Source organism: Echinops telfairi, unplaced genomic scaffold, assembly GCF_000313985.2.
Source record: "Echinops telfairi isolate 266 unplaced genomic scaffold, ASM31398v2 ScPeMD7_3509;HRSCAF=4178, whole genome shotgun sequence".
NCBI classification, from domain to species: domain Eukaryota; kingdom Metazoa; phylum Chordata; class Mammalia; order Afrosoricida; family Tenrecidae; genus Echinops; species Echinops telfairi.
Genome location: NW_022107407.1, coordinates 14,504,876 through 14,523,615, shown reverse-complemented (window position 1 = coordinate 14,523,615; position 18,740 = coordinate 14,504,876). Strand labels below are relative to the sequence as shown.

The 18,740-nt window shown below is 38.0% G+C and overlaps 1 protein-coding gene across 1 annotated transcript in view; it reads left to right on the top strand.

The window, feature by feature from the left end:
- Positions 1-1,707: 1,707 nt before the first annotated feature.
- The window catches only part of SNTG2 (syntrophin gamma 2), a 442,011-nt gene continuing 424,978 nt past the window's right edge, over positions 1,708-18,740 (top strand). Inside the window, exon 1 of the mRNA XM_030886702.2 lies at positions 1,708-1,875. Within this exon, the coding sequence (XP_030742562.1) occupies positions 1,708-1,875 (168 nt within the window). The remainder of the gene's footprint in view (positions 1,876-18,740) is intronic.

Here is an 18,740-nt window from a genome sequence, read left to right as displayed (position 1 = left end):
GGCTTTACTTCAAGCACATGGTTGTGTTCTACTCTACTTTGAGAAACAGCGTGGTGGTATTTTGAGCATCTTCAGACCGAGGGTTCCACCTCTGGCGGTATGTCCAACGAGGTTCTCCTGTGATTCATTACGTTTTCAGTAATTGATCACGTTTCATTGTCATCTGTAGGGCTCAGTGGCTGCTTCCTCTGACGTGGACAGCAGACACCTTAGTGTAGTCGTTTTCGTCTCAGTGCTTGCTCTGACCGCTCCACTTTGGGATTTGAAATACCAGGGACATAGCTTCCAGTATCAGAGCACCACAAGCGACCATCGTGTGACAAACTGACAAACTGTGCCATAGTCATCGCCGTAGAATTCTTTTTTCTAATTAGGTATTTACAATGATAAGTAAGTAACTCAACAAATACATATACTGCAAAGGAAAGCATTTGTGTATCTCTCTGTTGTGTTTTCTCTGCTTTGCTTAATCACTGGGGGTGGCTTAACCCCCTGTGATCACTAGATAAAGAACAAGACACAAGGTCACACACACATTAAGCAGGTGTAGGTCATACAAGTCAATTCAAATGGCTGCACATTCCCTGGATGTGGGCTTGTGGTTTCCATTCACTCCATGATTTGTGTCTGTGAAACTACTAATCATCTAGGGTGAATTCACAACCACATCCGTATATTAACACAAAACTACGAGCAAAAATGTAGGCACTAGACTACTAGCCCCAAAGTCGGTGGTTAAACATACGTACCTAGAAAGCCTTTGGAATGCACAGACCTGGCAGTCTGCCTCTCAACGGTGGCAGCCCTGAACACTCTGGTGCAGTTCTCCTGTGCTCAGATGGCTTCGGACACCACTGGAGGGCACTCAAAATTAATAAAATAAATAACGTCAGCCAACCTTTTGTTATACAAGGGGGTGCAGTTCCTCAGGTTATACAGTTTATTCGTTTGAGGTGTTTGCTTCTGTTTTCAGTTCCTGTTATGGGGCACTGACCTGCTAGCCACAAAACCAGCAGCCACTACCTGAGCGACCGATGAGCCGATGTGCTCCTGTGAAAGTTTCTGATGTCAGAAACACCCTGAAGCAAAGTGAATGGAACTGGACTCCGTAGCAGTGGCTTTGCTTTTGGTTCCCAGAGTGAGGTGTGGCATTTGACTAGCCCAAAGGGGTTCAGGAGAAGCCGGTTCACCCCGACGTATTCAGCAGAGGTATCCACTGCGAACGTTTAAATTCAGTAAACTGCATATATGGGTTTCTAAGTGAGTTGATTTTTCATTGTTTTAACCATAGGCTTGCTGTTTTGGCTATTTTAAGTTTTCACATTCCTACTCCAAACCAAGAAACCATTATACAAAAAATATTTAAATGTTTTCTGAATTACCAATTTCAATCAGGTATATTTGTCTACAATAAAAATGAAAGCAGAAACATTACTTTAAACTACAAGTAAATTTTTGGAGTTTGCCTCTTAAAACGGGCCCTTAAAAGCAAAATAGAAACGTGTTTTGTATAAATCCTGTGGATAGTGACATGGACCAACTCATCGAAAGCCCAGGGTTTGCAAATGTGTTAAATTAATCTAGGTCTTTATGAGATAGGTAGGTCATGTGTTTATATTAGATACATTGATTTGTCTTCTACTAAGTTATCCAAAAGAAAGCAGCTTACAGTTTGTCATCATCAATGGTTCTCTTGCATTAAAGGCGATGTGTTGTGTTTGCACCTTGTGTCTGCAGACGAAAACTGGTATTGCATTGCTGTATGACGAAGGGTCTGAAAACGCCTATGACGTCCGACTGAAGCTAACAAAGGAGGTGCTAACTCTTCAAAAACAAGACGTCATCTGTACCAGTGGAAGCAGTCGCAGTGCAAATGTAAGTGCTTCTGGATCTCCCGGCTTCCGGTGGGGTGTTTCAAAGGTGTTTTGAACTTATGAGCCAAGAAGGTCTTACTCAGATCAAAGGCATTTAAAATTATTGCCATAATTCTTGAAAGTAAAAACCTACGAGGCCTTATTAAAATGTTCCTAATACTTTTGCTGCTTATGCCCAACTAAAATACGGTTTGCAAAATCGTTTCATTTTCTTTGTTTCTTGCTTAGCTTAGCTTCTTCATTAAAATATTTTTAAAGTTTTAAATAAAATAGTACTCACCAATAACAGATGATTTGTGATCTTTCCTAATTAGAAAATCTAAAATATATAATACAGCATATGCTCTTAATTGCTAAAAGAATAATAACTTTAGCGTCTCTGTCTGAAGTCACATGAAATGGAGGTGACAAGCACTACAGGTATACTTAGTGTTTGGTGGTCACATTGAACCTGGGCGTCAGCGAATGCAATTGAGCATTTTCCTCGGGAAACAGGCCTTCTTGGCTTCACTTGTATTCTTAACACACAGATTAAATTTTCCTAAAAGTAAAAGATCTAATTTGATGCACTACGCTAGTGAATAAATAATAAGAAATATTATATTTATGTCTATCTAAGAGTTTCTCTCAATGAAGACCATTTCATTTGAACTATATTATAGTAAAATCACATTTTTCCTAAATTTTCCTTCTAGTCACTTTAAATAACTTCAAATATATGTTTAAAGATTAATCAGAAATCCTTTATAGATACCTCTTTTAAGTACATTTGTAAGCTACAAAAACTGATACACAGGAAACCATGTAGCTAAAAATAATGTCTTTTAATGACTTTTGAAAATATTTCAGGTCATAGTTGACTTTTTTTAAATACTTTTATTGGGGACTCTTACATCTCTTAATCACAATCCATACATTCATTCAGTGTGTCAGGTACATTTTGCACATACGCCACCATGATCATTTTCAAAGCATTCTCTTCCCGCTTGAGCCCCTGATATCGGCTCCCCATTTCTACCTCTCCCTCCCCGACCCACCCTCCCTCATGAACCCTTGATAAGTTTATAGATTATTTTTTCCATATCTTACATCACCCTCTGTCGCTCCTCACCCACTTTTCCATTCTTTGTCCCCCTGGGAGGGGGTTCAAGGTTGATCCTTGTGATCGATTCCCCCCTTCCTCCCCCCACTCTCCCCTAATCCTTCTGGTATCTCTCCTTTCCTTGTTGGCTCTCAGGGGTTTATCTATCGTGGATTTCCTGTGTTGCAGGCTCTTATCTGTAGCAGTGTGCATGCTCTGGTCTAATCCAATTTGTAAGGTAGAATTGAGGTCATGATAGTGGGGTGAAGGAAGCACCAAAGAGCTAGAGGAAAGTTGTGTGTTTCATTGGTGTTATAATGCATCCTGACTGGCTCATCTCTTCCCTGTGACCCCTCTGTGAGGGGATGTCCAATTGTCTACGGATAGGCATTGGGTCTCCACTCCATGCCTCCCCCCCCACCCCCCCACAATTCACCTTGGTTATGGTTTTATTCTGGGTCTTAGATGCCTGACACCTGATCCCATTGACACCCCTGATCACATAGGCTGGTGTTCTTCTTCCAGGTGGGCTTTGTTGCTTCTCAGCTAGATGGCCACTTGTTTATCTTCAAGCCTTTAGGACTCCAGATGCTATGTATTTTGATAGCTGGGCACCATTAGCTTTGTTCACCACATTTCCTTATGCACCCATTTTATTTTCAGCAACTGTGTTGGGAAGGTGAGCATCACAGAATGCCGGATTGTTAGAACAAAGTGTTCTTGTATTAAAGGAGTACTTGAGTTGAAGCCCAATGTCCATCTGCAACCGTAATTCTTAACATATTGATACCATTACACAGTTCTATTCCCTTCTCATTATATATATTTACATATGAACATGCCTGTATTTAGGCTTCTATAAATTGTCTTTGCCTCCTGGTTCTTTCATCTATTTCCTTTTTACTTCCCTCTTGTCCCATCATCATGTTCATCCTTCATTCAGGTTCCTCCTCTTCTCCCAAATCCCCCAGAACCATTGGTCTCATTCTTTTCATCTCTGAATTATTTATCCTGCCTCTTATCTAGATAGACATGCAGATACATTAATAAGTACAAAAACCAGGCAAAATCAAATAAAACAGCAAAAGAAGTGAAAACCGACAAAACAATAACACCAGCAGAAAGCAAGAACAAAATAACAGTAACAAAAAGAAAGCCACTGGCAAAAATGGAAAAGCCTATAAATAGTTCAAGGTCTGTTTGTTGGCCATTATGAGTATTTTCGAGTCAAGTCTGGTAGGGTGCCACACTCTGTGTCTCCCAAGTGTATTTTTGGTATCCCCTTGGGGTTTCATCACTGCTTCACCTGCTGCTCTGCTGCATGCCCTCAATTCCTCGCCCCAGCGTGATGGGGCCAGACCGTCCACTATTCCAGTGGTGCCCCCACAGAGGATACAAGCTCGGGATAATCCTTATGTTTGGTCTTCTGAGTTTTCTGGATGTTCAACTTGGAAAATAAGCAAGTTGTTCATCTTTATACCACTTGCAACTCTCTTTTCCATATTTCCTCAATAGATGAGGTTGTTAGGGGAAAAAAAGATTCCTTCATAAAGGCAGTTTGATTAGTTTATTGAGGTTGTACAATACTATCTCCATCTATTAGTAATTCTGGACTTAATACTTGTAACTACCCCAGTCTACCTTATTTTACTCTCTTTGCATGTTAGCAAGCACCCCCAAATAATGCCACCTCCACCGGTCTAAGATGGGAGTAGAGAAAGAAAAGGAAACAAAAGAAGGCATATGTTTTTATTTGTGTTCTTCTTAATAATAACTTTTAAACAATAGAAATTTCTCACTACCATTATATTACAAATACTGAATATTTTATATTTTAATAGACTGGAATATACATAGATCAGAGTATCTTTAAAAGTTTAAACTTTTGGTAAAAATTATATATTATATAATATTGTATATATTATATGTTCTGTCCAAAGAAAAATGAACATTTTTTCATATTTATGTTGTTATTTATATAATGTCAAATGATTTACTGATGAATAAATCATCAGTAACCTCCACAGATTTGAGATTGAAATCCTATGTTCTCAAAGAGTGAATATAGAATGCTTGATTGTTATAGATACAAATCTATTCTCTGCTACTTTTTATTATTTAATTATTTTTGTTAATTCATGAAATCTTCCCTTTAGAAGTGCAGTGGACACATTAATGAATACACTTGCATACCTCAGTTGGAAATTGAGAGAGGAATGTTGGGAAATTCAGAGGAATTTTTTTTTTTTTTACCACAGCCTAACATATCCGTCTTCTGAGATATAATTTCTTATATTTGGCAGTTAAGGAACCATATTGGGACTGACAACTTTAGTTTAAGTGACAATTGAAACTCATTATCCTTCAATTGCCTATATAAATAGAACTTCTTTTTATGAGAATTTATCAAATGTTTAGATAGAGAAAAATCTTTTTAAAAAGATCACAGATAGTTTTAGAAATAGAGGTAGATAATCTCTCTGCGGTTCTCAAACACAGCAATGTTCACTATATCCACACGATTAAACATTAGCACATTAGCCTTCATTAAGAAATATGAGTTTGAATAATTGTTTTTTTATTTAAAATGTTCTTTTTTTTTTAAGAGAAGGAAAGAAAGATGAATTATTCTATGATTGATAAGCACGGTCAATGAGTGAAGATTTAATGACTTAGGGAAAAATGATCATCAGATTTAGTTTAGTATGTGCATTTGGAGTGTACAATATATGCATTACAGCTAATCAGAAAGGAGAGAAGTATTTTTTATTATAAGCCTAGCTACTATGGCTGCAGTGGTTAAAAACATATATTATTCTTTTTCTATCTGGCAATAATAGTGTAGCATATGCATGTAGTCATTCACAGAGACGTTCCAAGATCGTTGTGCAGCTTGCACTTTAGGAACCTTACAGTACACGTGCTGAAAGCCAGGGCTGTGAGGGTAAGTAACATTCATTTTAGCTCTCTGTGTGGTCTGATGCATCAGTCACAGCTGTTTAGATCTATGTGTTCCTTCGAGAGTTCTCACTAATGTCAGACAAATAGTTCAGACTGGTATTTTTATCTGCAGAATCAGTTTTACTTAATAGAAAATATTACCAATAATTAAGTTTTACATTCTCAAAACAATTGTAGGGTAAATCCATACTCACTTCAAAGTCTCCATATTATGATTTGACATGCATTCAGTACATGTGTTTGTATAGGATTTGGTTGTTCTAAAATCAAATTCAGAGTTTATACTAAATTATAAATCATTGAATATGCATATATTTTTGTTTACTCAGTAGAGAACACACACTTAAATGATAGACTTCTATTGTGATTTCACAAACTTAATGACAATATAATCAAAATATCATGTAATGATTGTGCAATTTTAGAACAGAATTATATCAAAGTTAAATAATTTTATTAATTTAAATTATATTTTAGAAATTCTGTTGATTCAATATCGGACTTTAGAATATAGAAGACCATATTTAATGTATCCACATGTTCCTTTAGGTCAATATGGCATTTGGATGATTGTGGGATAATGGTTTTCTTTTTCCTAAAGAAATCCACTGCTATCAAGTCAATTCTGATTCATAGTGATCATGTAAGACTGATCATAGAAGACCAGTCATGTAAGACTGATCATGTATGACTGATCATGTAAGACCAGATATAATTGCCTCCCTGGAGTTTCCAAGGCCGTAAATTTTTATAAAAGTGAACTATCCTGTCATTCTTGCATGGAGTGGCTTAAGGGATGTGAAGGTCAGAACTTTTAATTAGCAGTTAAGTGATGTAACCATTGTCCCATTAGTGTACCCTGTTATGTAACCTTAAAGAGATACGTAAGAGGGAGAAGCAAACTTTCCCTCATATTTAAAGAGGAGTTTAAAATGGTTATTTATGTTTAGAGTCGTGTACATTTAAGATATTTATATGTTTAATCAGAAGTTTATGTTGGTGTTTTAAATGAATGTGGAAGGGAAAGTAGATATGTAGAACTCTTTTAATAGATGTCTATTTAATATTGGGTAATTTAAATCCTGACAAGTATGCAAATTGAGTGTATTTTAGAGAATTCCTTATTTTTTACCGTGTAGCAAATGCAGAATCAGAAAAGAAAATCACTGATCTAAGATCACAAGCACTTACAGAACTAAAATGAGTGTCTGTTTCAAGGTTCTGCCAATGTATAATCTAAAGAATACTGCGTGGTAAGTTCTTGAACGTGATGGGAAGTCAAAATGTATTCCTTCAAGGGCTCGAGTTTATAGGACAGGGCTTCACAGGCCTAGTAAAAATGCAACTGACCAAAAAGAAAAATTCCTAGGACCTTTTTGAAGCCTCTTCAACATGCATGAGTTTATTTCGAACAAAAAATGCAAAACTGTCTCTACCATCAGTCAGATGGATACAGACAAGTTAACTCGTTGATACACTTGTCTTAGTTTTGTGAAAAGGAGCACACAGTCACTTCCAGGGGGCCTGTTGGCCAGTTAAATTCATGGTAGAGGATTAGTTAATAAGATGATGGTGCCTATATTAGGAGACTACGCAAAGGGGCTTATCATGAAGTCGTTTTTTAAAAAAATTAAGATAATGTTCATGAGAAAAATGTCAGGAAATGTGCACTGAGAATATTTTCAAACATGTCTTCCTCCAGCACAACAATGCAGCTGCTTATTCTTTGAGGGTAGCTCTTCTGTGAGGATTCAATTTGGAAACCTTCTCGTGTTCACCTGTACCTCTGATCTTGCGCCATTTGCATTTGTGTTCCCCAAATTTAATGGATATTTTAAGGGAACACGATTTGAGTCCCTTGAAGGAGCAGAGCTGATAAAGGGATGTGGTATAACTCAGGGAGGGCACACATTTTCAGGCACCAGTAGAGAGTTGGAAGAACTGCTTGTAGCAGTGCGGGGCCCTAGGTGGAGGCGAAGTTGTCAAAGAATATCTTCGGACGAGTATTTAATCAATGACTTCATGATGTTGTAGTGATGCTATTTGACTGACCCTCATATACAATCACAAAATGACCAAAGAAACACAAACAGTACCAAGCACTGACAATGTTGTGTAAACTTCTGTGAAGGTGTAAATGGAGAGAACAAGCAGGTGCTGAAGTTGGTGCTGGCTCATCCAAGGTGACGTAGTCCTGCTTCTTTGATACGTGTCTTAGGAGCCAGAGACCAGGCCCTCACCAGACAGCGTGAGTAATCAGAACGCCTCACCTTCTTAAAGCCAGGGTGATAAAAATGTCAGGGATTTAGGGAATGAATTGGAAAACAAACAAAATCTTCCAAAGAGAAGGAGAAGAGTGGGACTAAAGTATTTAGTTTGGAGGGGTCACTATAAGATGAGGAACTATGTTAAAGGGTCACAGCATTAGGAAGGTTGAGAAGCACTGACATAGTGACTGTGTTAGGTAGCTAGAAACAGAACTAGGGGTTGTCGCTCTATGTGCCAAAACCTCTCTCCCTCATTACAGGAAGTTGGAAGCTGCTTAAGGCTAGAGAGAATGCTCACGTTTGGGTCTTGGAGATAGGAAGCCAGTAAACCCGGGCAAGACCCCATCTAGGCCAGATGGGCTTACTTCAACCAATAGGGTCAAACAGTACATCTACCACGCCTTCCAACAATGACGAACGGGGGACCCCTGAAAAAGCCAGAAACATTGAGACCACCCTCTCACTCCCAGCAGCTCCTACACAGTTCAGTGCAGCTGGGCCACGGTCCTGCATAGCTGTGCTGTGGGCTCTCTCTCTGGCTTGTGTTCAGTTTACTGTAACACCTGAAACTGCTTCTATCCTTTATTTAAAAAAACCACTTGGACCACAAAAAAATGAAAAATAAAAAAATAAATCCCCAGTTGGCTTTCATATAGATTTAGTGTTAGAATTTATATATGTGGGTGGCTTGGAAAACCACAAGCAGAGAATTAAATTTAAAGTGGGATCAGGCTTAGGCTGTTCTGTAAGAACCTCACGGAAGCAAAATATGTATCATTTCTACAGGGAAGTCCTTTATACTCTGGCTTCAAGTAATTCTCCAGTTCAAAGTTCAAAGAAATTTCTGGAATTACAACAAAAACTATAAAACCACAAGGAAGAAAACTATAAGCAAGAGACAGATAATTTTAAAAATTACATATGCCACCAATTCTAAAATTATATTCTTTGTAATAAAACCTGGGATTATTGTGTCTAAAGACATAAAATAAGGTATTAAAATGTAGCATAGGAATACATATTTATAAAAAAATGGAAGGACTTTGTTTGCAAAATGGCAAATAGGCAGCCAAACTACATGACACTGCAAGGAAAGAACATCTAAATGAAAAAAGGTAATATATGATAGAAAAGTAGACTAAACACCAACGAAGAGCAGAAACAGGACACGAGTTGGGAGAGGAAAGGGCTGGTAAGTTGTTGGAAGGCTAACACAGCATGACCATCCTGATCTTCTGCATGGATTGGGCACTCCTGGCTCAGGCGCTGAGTGCAAGTGAACTCACCCTCATCAGACCAGCAGAACCACAATGTGAGGTTCCTGGACACTCCTGGACATGTAAGAACTCCTTCCCAAACATGCCCCAGCTGCCTCTATCTGGAAAGAATTTCTTTTTGGTACAAGTAGCCTATCTGAGCTTAGGTATCTTTTGTGCCAGCAGGAACTATTTCCAGATCAAATAGCCTGACTTCAGACAACATAGAGACTGGCAGGGATGCCTCTAGGTGCAGACATTCCCATGACGCCCAGGCCCCCAGTTGATCCATGGCTGACAGAGTGCCAACCTAGAGAAATATCCTGTGTTCCCACAGCTTTCACCCTTTCTTCCTCTTCTTTTGGTTTTGCTTTAATTTTACTTTTCCTTCCTTTTTCATTTTTTATCCTTGCTTTTTCTGCTTGTCTTCTTTTTTCTTATTATTTACTTTTCTCATTTCCCTTTATTTTTCTTTACTTTCCTCTTTTCTTTTTACTCCCTGTTAATTTCCTCTATTGTATTTTTTTTCCCTTGTATTTATTTTATGTTTTATTAAATCATTTGTCCTTGCTGCTGTTTGTCTGGTTACCCCTGCTTTTTATTTTTTTATTTTCCCTGCCATACCTCCCATATTCTTCTCGTCCTCCCTGATGGGGAACACTATTTGTTCCCACACACAGGCACACCCTTATCTCCTGCAGCTCTGCCTACTGGGAGAGAGCAATTACCCATTCCTGTGACCCTGATTATCTACAGGGAGCATTAATTCCAGGAAAACCTTCTCTCAAATAAGGTCCTTGGAGAGCAAACTGAGAACTGTGTACACATTCACATTCTCTTTCACCCTTTGGTAGGTGAGTGCTTAAGAACACATTGCCATATCATTATGAATAAACAGAAATACAACAGCAATACAATTAATCAGTGATAAAGATTACTTTAATTCACACAAGGAAACAGTGCAGAGTGGCTCAAACACGGGCCTTCCACGTAGAGTTAGAAAATTCTTGTGAGGAAGAAATGTCATCGGAACAATCTGACAAGGGAATTATTCTTTTTGAATTTTCTTTAAGTTCTTTCAGTAGCCTGAGAGAAAGCTCAATCATGTTTTAGAAGAAATCAAGGAAAACAGGAAAAAAACCAAAAGAATTCAGGTAAACAGCACAAGAACAAATTGACATGATAAATGAAATATTGTAAATCACACCAAAAATGCCAGCAGAAATCCTAATGATTAATACTGACATTTCGGAAATAATACTGATTTCAGAATGAGATAATACATTGAAAGGGCAAATGAGCATAACTGAATCAACAGAAGGGCTGAATATTGAACTTGAAGACAACTCCCTCAATCTTGCTTTATTAGAATTAAAAACAAATAAAAATGAATGAAATAGTCAAAGAGAGCCAGTGGTAACACATTAAAATGAGGAATTTAAATATGCTTAGAATTCTAAAACAAGATTATTTTTTTAAAGGAACAAAACTTGAAGAGTTGTTGGACGAGATCTCCCTTAATATCATGAGTTATGAGAATGTATTCATTAAAGAAGCTGAATAAACTGCAAATAGGAAAATAAACAAGCTAGATCATAATCATAATTTTCAAAAACACATCATTTTTCAAATTAAAGACAAGACAAGAATCCCAAGAGCCACTTAGGAAAACTGAAATGTTACCTGGAAAGGGAAACCAGGAAGACCCACCTCTGGTTTCTCTGCTGAAACCACCCAGGCTAGACATGTATCCATCTCTGAAAGAACAAATGAAAAAAGGAAGAAAAACACAAACCCAGTAATCATTTGCCAAGAAAAAAAAATCGCTCAAACTGTTTTTTTGTTGATAGGTGGAGTCAAGTTATCTCCAAATAATAATAAACTTTTGTAAGTCACAGAAAGAAGCATTGACTGGACCACTCCATCCTGACAGTGGTTCCGCATAGAGGCTATAACACCCATCTCCTTGATGGCCTCACTCTTATGCGGTGTGATGGAGTTGCTAAACTTAAGGTCTGTAGTTTGAAGCTCCCAGCTGCTTTGATGGCGAGGATGGGGCTTTCAACTTCCATGAAGAGTTACAATCTTAAAAACCCACAGGGACAGTGCAATCCTGTCCTATGACATTGCTATGAATTGAAATCAATTCCATGGAAATTAGTTTCTTTTTGTTTTATTGTGATTTATAATTCATAATGAAGGCAATAGTATTTGATCTTCATCAAATGTTTTGTGTTGTCTTGACTGTGCCATTGTGTATTGCAGATTGCCATGAACTTTCTCGCTTCATATCCCCCAGGTAATCTGAATATTTGATTAGAATGCATATTGAGAAGCATGATGAAAATGTACACTCCTGATGCACACCTTTTCTAATCTTCAACTGTACAGTATACCTTGTTCTGTTAGGATGACTACTTCTTAGTCTATGCACAGGTTCTCCAGGTGAACAATGGAGAGTCTGGAATTCTCCTTTTCATCAACGTTACTCATAGTTTCTTGTGATCTACAAAGTGAAATAGCTTTGCACAGTTAATAAGAAACAAGCAAACATCCCTATGGTACTTGTTTTCAACTAAGGTCTGATGCCCTCAGTGATATCCCCCATACAAAGTATTTTTCAGAATGTTGCTTAAAATTCTGGCTTCTCTCCGACAGTGTGGTGCTACAACCCTTATTGAATCACCATCAGCAGTGTTAGGCTTGCATGGAAGAGTAATTATATCATTTGATAATTTCCATATTTGGTTTGGTTACCTTTCTGGGAATGGATACAAATATGAATCTTTCTTATCAATTGGCCAGCCATGTAACTATCTTCCAAATTTCTTGATATTGGCTTATGAGTTTTTCCAAGGTTTCATCATTTTTTAAAATAAATATTTCAGTTGGTATACTATCAACTGGGGCTTATTGTTTTGGAAATGGCTCCAGTGATATTTGTCCCTGATCATACTCTTTATCTTGATCATATGATATTTCTTGTTATGATTGAATGTCAACAAATTCAGTGAGTCTCTATATATTTTTTCCATCTTCTTTTGATATCTGCTGCTTGTTCAATTATTTTTTTCCCTGAATTCCTTCAATATTGCAACTCAAAGTTGGATGATTTCTTCAGAAATTTCTGCTTGAGATATGCTAAACTTGTTCTTCTCTTTTAACTTTCCTAACTTTGGATCTTTACACATTTCATTATTGACTTTGTCTTCTGAAGCTGCCTTTGAAGTTTCTCGTTCAGCACATTTCCTTCATTATTTCTCCCATTCCACCGTTAACTGCACAGTGTTTGAGAGCAAATTGCAGAGTCTCTTCTGACATCCATTGTTGTCTCTTGGCTCTTTCATAACTTTTTAATGAAATTTAACTTTTGTTATAGAGATTATGTCATCTAGACACTACTGGCTAGAGTAAAGTTAGATCCACCCCCCCCCCCCAATCAATCAGGCCAGAGCCTAATGACAACTCCTTAGACGTGAGGTCTTTTGTATAAGGCACAGACTGAGCAGAGCCTATTTATCTTTGACCCTTTGCCTTCTGTTCGAGCTAGATCTTGCATCTGATTCCTCAATCTCCTGTTGTTTCATATGTTGATCCCAGGGTCCATCAGCAGTCTTCCAAAGGCATATTCATCTGGGCAATACCAGATTCATCTACCTCTGCATCCTTCAGCCAGAGCGTCCCCATCTCCCACTTCCGACCCCCACTCCTCTTTAGCATAAGACTTCCTTTTTATCAGTTTCCATAGCTACAAGTGTCAGGAGAAGGCTGACTTGAACTGGTCTTAAGTACTTCTGAGTGTGTAAGCCATTAATCAATAAGAATCTCTTTCTATGTATGAACACATGCACGTGTCACTGATTTTGCTTCTCCAGAGAACCCAACTTAACACAACTTTCTGTACATCTGATGCCCTCCATGTCATCAACCCCCATCTCATCTGATCATCTTAGCAGGTGAAGTTCAATGAGATATAAAGGCTACTTCTTACAGGAAGTTAATTAATATTGGGAAAATACTCATTTTAAATTTGTAACATTATATAAGTATTATTGTCATTGTTTCTTGGAAAGAGCTGAAGAATTCTGTGTTTTCATTTTTCTATCTTGAGCCCACCAGTTGAAGAATTATATAAAGTAATTAGTGTAGGGACACATTAAATTTTATGCTTTGCTTATTCTATATGGCATTTTTTTCCCATAGAGAAATTGGAATGTTCGTCTATCAAATGTAATCCATTATTTGATTGACTGACTTGTTTTATATTGGTAGAAATCCTGCTCAGAAATGCCCTTGTATGTGTGCTAGATTTATAGATCAATTCTACTTTGAGTTTGAATATCTCAAAAACTAATGTTGGTCATTATTCTTTTATGTAGCTGGCTCGTGCTAACAGAGTTGCTTTCATGACAACATCAGGAAAGAGCTACGTTGTAGAGAAGAGTGATCATTGTGCATAAACAAACTATAATACTAAAGGATACCCTGAGAATTTTAAAGAAAATCCTACATTAGGTGATTTGAAAAAACATGACATAAATTGAATGTAGAAATCTGTAAGTTTTAACTAATGTTTTGATATTTATACTAGCAATAGAAAAGTTGGCAATTTCTGAAAAGGACAATTACTGAAATGTTATCATCAGCAAAATATCTGGAATTTACTTCTAACATAGTCTGTATAATGGCTGACTCTTGCAAATTCTACTTTTTCCTAGATTCTGACATTCTGAAATTAGCTCATTAAAATGTTTTTTTAAATAATATCCATGTCATATTTTACTTTAATGAGCAAAGCTGCAACTTAAAAATATTAAAATAGCAAATAGTTTGGCCATTTTCTTTATAAAAGTTCACAACCAGCCTTATTTGAAGGTTGGAAAATAGTTTATGTATCTGTGTGCTTATATGTGTGAGAAATTTTTACCAAGAAATGAAAATATGAAAACAGACAAAAGAGTCTTCAAATAAACTTTAAATTGCTTAAATTCATAATAACAAAGCTATTCTGATAAGCATTTTATATCAATTTCCATTAACATATATTTTCATATGAATAAAAGTTGGAAATTAAAGAAACAAAACTTCATAAAATCATTACTAATTTACCAGTGAATTGCCACGTTTGCTTCAAAAGGTTTCATTGTTGAAAAAGAAAAAATATATTCTAGAAATATAGCTAAAGTTTTATCCTTTCAAATGCCAATGGTTATCATTATAAAGTTGATACATAGTATTCAATTAAAATTTTAAATCCTTTATATAAATATATATATAGTAATTTCATGAAGAAAATTTATATTAATCTGGTTTTGAAATCTTTGTGACTCTAATCATATTGTGCTTTTACTTATTTAATACAGTTTCTGCTCAAGTAGACCGATTCTGCTTGATATAGAATTAAACAAAAGTTCATTGATGTTTTGCTGTACATCCTTGTTTGATTTAAGCCTGCCAAGTATAATTTGTATTTTCAATATTGCCCATAGTTTATTTCTTTCATAAATGTAACTTTAGAAGTATATATATAAACCTTCTCAAAATAGATTCCCCTCCCAAAGATTCATCTATATATACAGTGAAGTCCGTTCGTTAACACTGTGGATAGTAAAGTTTTAAGAGCAATAAAAACACCCGATGAGTGGTGTCTGGACTTTGCTTGACTAATCAAGTTTAACTGTTGTTATTGTTGTTAGGTGCCATCGAGTTGGTTCTGACTCAGCGATCTTTTGTGAAATCCATTGAAACAATACCCAGTCCTGTGCTGTGCCAACATTTGTTTTTATGTTTGACCTCATCAATGTGGCTACTGTATCAATCCATCTGTTGAAGGTCTTCCTGTATTTTACTGCCCCACTACTTTAGCAAGCATGATGTTCTTCACTAGGGACTAAATCTCTCCTGATAACATGTCCAAAACACATGAGATAAAGCCTCACCATTCTTGCCTCTAAGGAGTATTCTAGCTGTATTTCTTAAAAGACAGATTTGGTTTTTTTGTTTGTTTGATTAAAGATAGATTTATGAGCATCACATAGTGCCCTGTTAGTAGAATAAATTGTTTTTGCATTGAGGGAGTATTTGAGTGGAAGCCCATTGTCCATCTGCTACAGTAATACTTTATAAATAAATATGTATACATAGCTCTAGTCCCCTTTCATTGTATATAAATGTATTTACATATGTACATGCCTATATTTAGACCTCCATAAATGTTCATTGCCTCCCAGTTCTTTCCTCTATTTCCTTTTACTTCCTCCTGTCCCACTATCATTGTCAGCCCCTCAACTACGTTGCCCTTGACCGAGCCCTCCCCCAAGTATCCTATGCCCTCCTTGCCATCAATTTTAGATCATTTATTCTTCCCTTGTCTCTGGGTTTGTTGGAACCCCCCCTCCTTTTCCCCATTTCTCCCTCTCCTGTGTCCCCTCTGAACTGTCAGTCCTATTGTTCTCTCCTCCAGATTGTTCATCTCACTTATCTTGTCCAGATAGATATGCATAGACAATAATATGTGCAAAAATGAAGTAGAGAAAAACATAACAAAAAAGAAGACAAAAATAAATCAACAACAGCTAATACAACAAACCAAAAAAAAAGAAAAGCTATTATCAAAAACTGAAAAGCCCTCAAATAGTTCCAGGTCTGTCTGTTGACCTTTATGAGTGTTTTACAGTCGAGTCCGGTGGGGTGTCACACCCAGGTCCCCAAGTTCACCTTTGGCATTCCTTGGGGACTTCGTTGCTTTGCTCCCCTTGCTGCTCTGCTGTACACAATTAATGTTTCACCCTGGTGTGGTGGGGTTGGATTGGACATGTCTCCCACACCATGTCACCAGTTGTGTTAGACAGGGTTCTCTAGAGAAACAAAATCAGGACACTAATACTTATATATATATTGATATAGATAGATAGATAACATAAGAAATAAACAGTTAATTAATCTGTAAAGCAGTACAAATGGCTCAGTGCGGTTCACTTCCGTGAGACAGGTAGTACACTGACATTCCTTCAAGTCCTGAGGGCCACCGGGTGAAAGTCAAGGAAGCATCCAAGGTTTCAAAGTTATCACATGCCTTCTGGCTTCTTTACCTTACTGATCTCTGTAGAGCAATTCAGGCTATCTGGCCCCAGGCAGCAAACAGCAAGGCAGGTCACCAACAGTCAGCCAGATAACAGGGTCCATAGTCCCAAGGTCAAGGGATGTACAGTCCAATAGCGTGGTGAAGGAATTGAAGGAATCTCAAACTACAGTGACAGAGTTCATGGGTTAGGTGTCTCACAGGTACTGCAGCTTGCAAGTGGAGGTACAGAACAAGCAAGACAGCCGCACACTGGTCCGATGATCAAAGAGCAAGTGAGCGGGAGAAGAAGCTCACTGAGCCATTTATCTCTCCATCCTTCACCTAATCTCATGTGTGTTCATTGGCCATGTTGGCACAACAAACCTACCTGTCACACCAGTGCTGTCACCCTTAGCAGTATATATCAGTGAGGAGCATCACTTGTCTTGAAATGGGGTCGGCCCTGTGATCCTCTCTGTAAGCTGGATGCTCTGCGTCAGGGCTTGTCCTCAGGGTTTGGTGGGCCAGGGTGTGTTCCACCCTCTCCTTCCATCTTCCATTGCTCCTAATCAGACGCACCCCACTTCCTGAGCTGCAGCTTCAGTGCTGTCCTCTGAAGTGCATTCCTCTGTGGTTGGGGGTGCCCACGTAGTTGAGATTGGGGTCTGGCCCAGCAGCTCTCTCAATTGGTTCCCTGCTTCCTTCCTGTATGTTACATTCATGTCTTGGCACAATTGCTGAAGACAAAATGGTTGCAAAATGGTTACATTCATGTCTTGGCCTGACACAATTGCTGAAGACAAAATGGATGCATAAGCAAATATGGTGAAGAAAGCTGATGGTGCCCAGGTATCAAAAGACATAGCGTCTGGGATCTTAGAGGTTTGAAGATAAATAAGTGGCCATCCAGCTGAGAAGCAACAAAGTTCACATGGAAGAAGTACACCGACCTGTGTGATCTTGAGGTGTCAATGAGATCAGATATCAGACATCAAAGACTGAAAACAAACAAACAAACCAACAAAAAGCATATCAATGCTAATGAAGGGGTAGGCAGAGTGGTGACCCAAAACCCATCAGTAGTCAATTGGACACCCCCTGTCAGAACTGCCACAAGGAAGAGTAGAATCAGTCAGATGAAACAAACGACCTTACTCTAGTTCTTAAATGCTTCCCCCAATACCATGACCCCAATTCTATCTTACAAATCTGGTTAGACCAAAACATACATGTATACTGGTATAGATAAGAGCTCACAACATAGGGAATCCAGGACACATAAACCCCTCAGGAACAAAGGGGGCATAGCGATACTAGGAGGTAAAGGTGGGGGGCGGGGGAACTAAGGGAGAACCTACCACAATGATCAATGTATGGCCCCCCTCCCAGGAGGACAGACAAAAAAAAGTGGGTGAAAAGAGACAGCTGTTGGTGTAAGACATGAAAAATAAATCATAAATTATCTAGGAGACATGGGGGAAGGAGAGTGGGGAGGGAGGGGGTGAAATGGAGAGCTGATGCCAGGGGCTCAAGTAGAAAGAAAATGTTTTGAAAAAGATGATGACAACATATGTACAGATGTGTTTGACACAATGGATATATGTATGGATTGTGATAAGAGTTGTAAGAGCCCCATAAAATAAAAAATAAATTAAAGAATAAAAAGATTTGTTTGTGGTTTTGGCATTCCATGGTACTTTCAAAGTTCCTCACCAGTGCCATAATTGAAATCTATTCTTCTTTGGTCCTCATTGTTCAATGTTCAACTTTCATGTGCATATGAGGCACTTGAAAATACCATGGTTTGCATTAGGCACACCTTCAATCTCAAAATAAGATTCTAACTTTTCAATGTTTTAAAGCAGTCTCATGCAGAAGATTTACCCAATGCAATATACCCTTTGATCTTTAAAAAAAATCATTTTATTGGGAGCTCATACAACGGTTCTCATAATCCATCCATCCAGCCAGCCAGCCAGCCAGCCAGCCAGCCAGCACATTTGCACATTTGTTGCTATCATTCTCAAAACATTTGCTTTCTACTTGAGCCCTTGCTATGAGCTCCTCATTTTCCCCCTCCCTCCCCGCTCCCCTCACCCTCATGAACCCTTGATGATTTTACACTACCCAATGTCTCCCTTCACCCACTTTTCTGTTGTCTGTCCCCCAGAGAGGAGGTTTTATGTAGATCCTTATAATCAGTTCCCCCTTTCTATCCCACCCTCCCTCCACACTCCC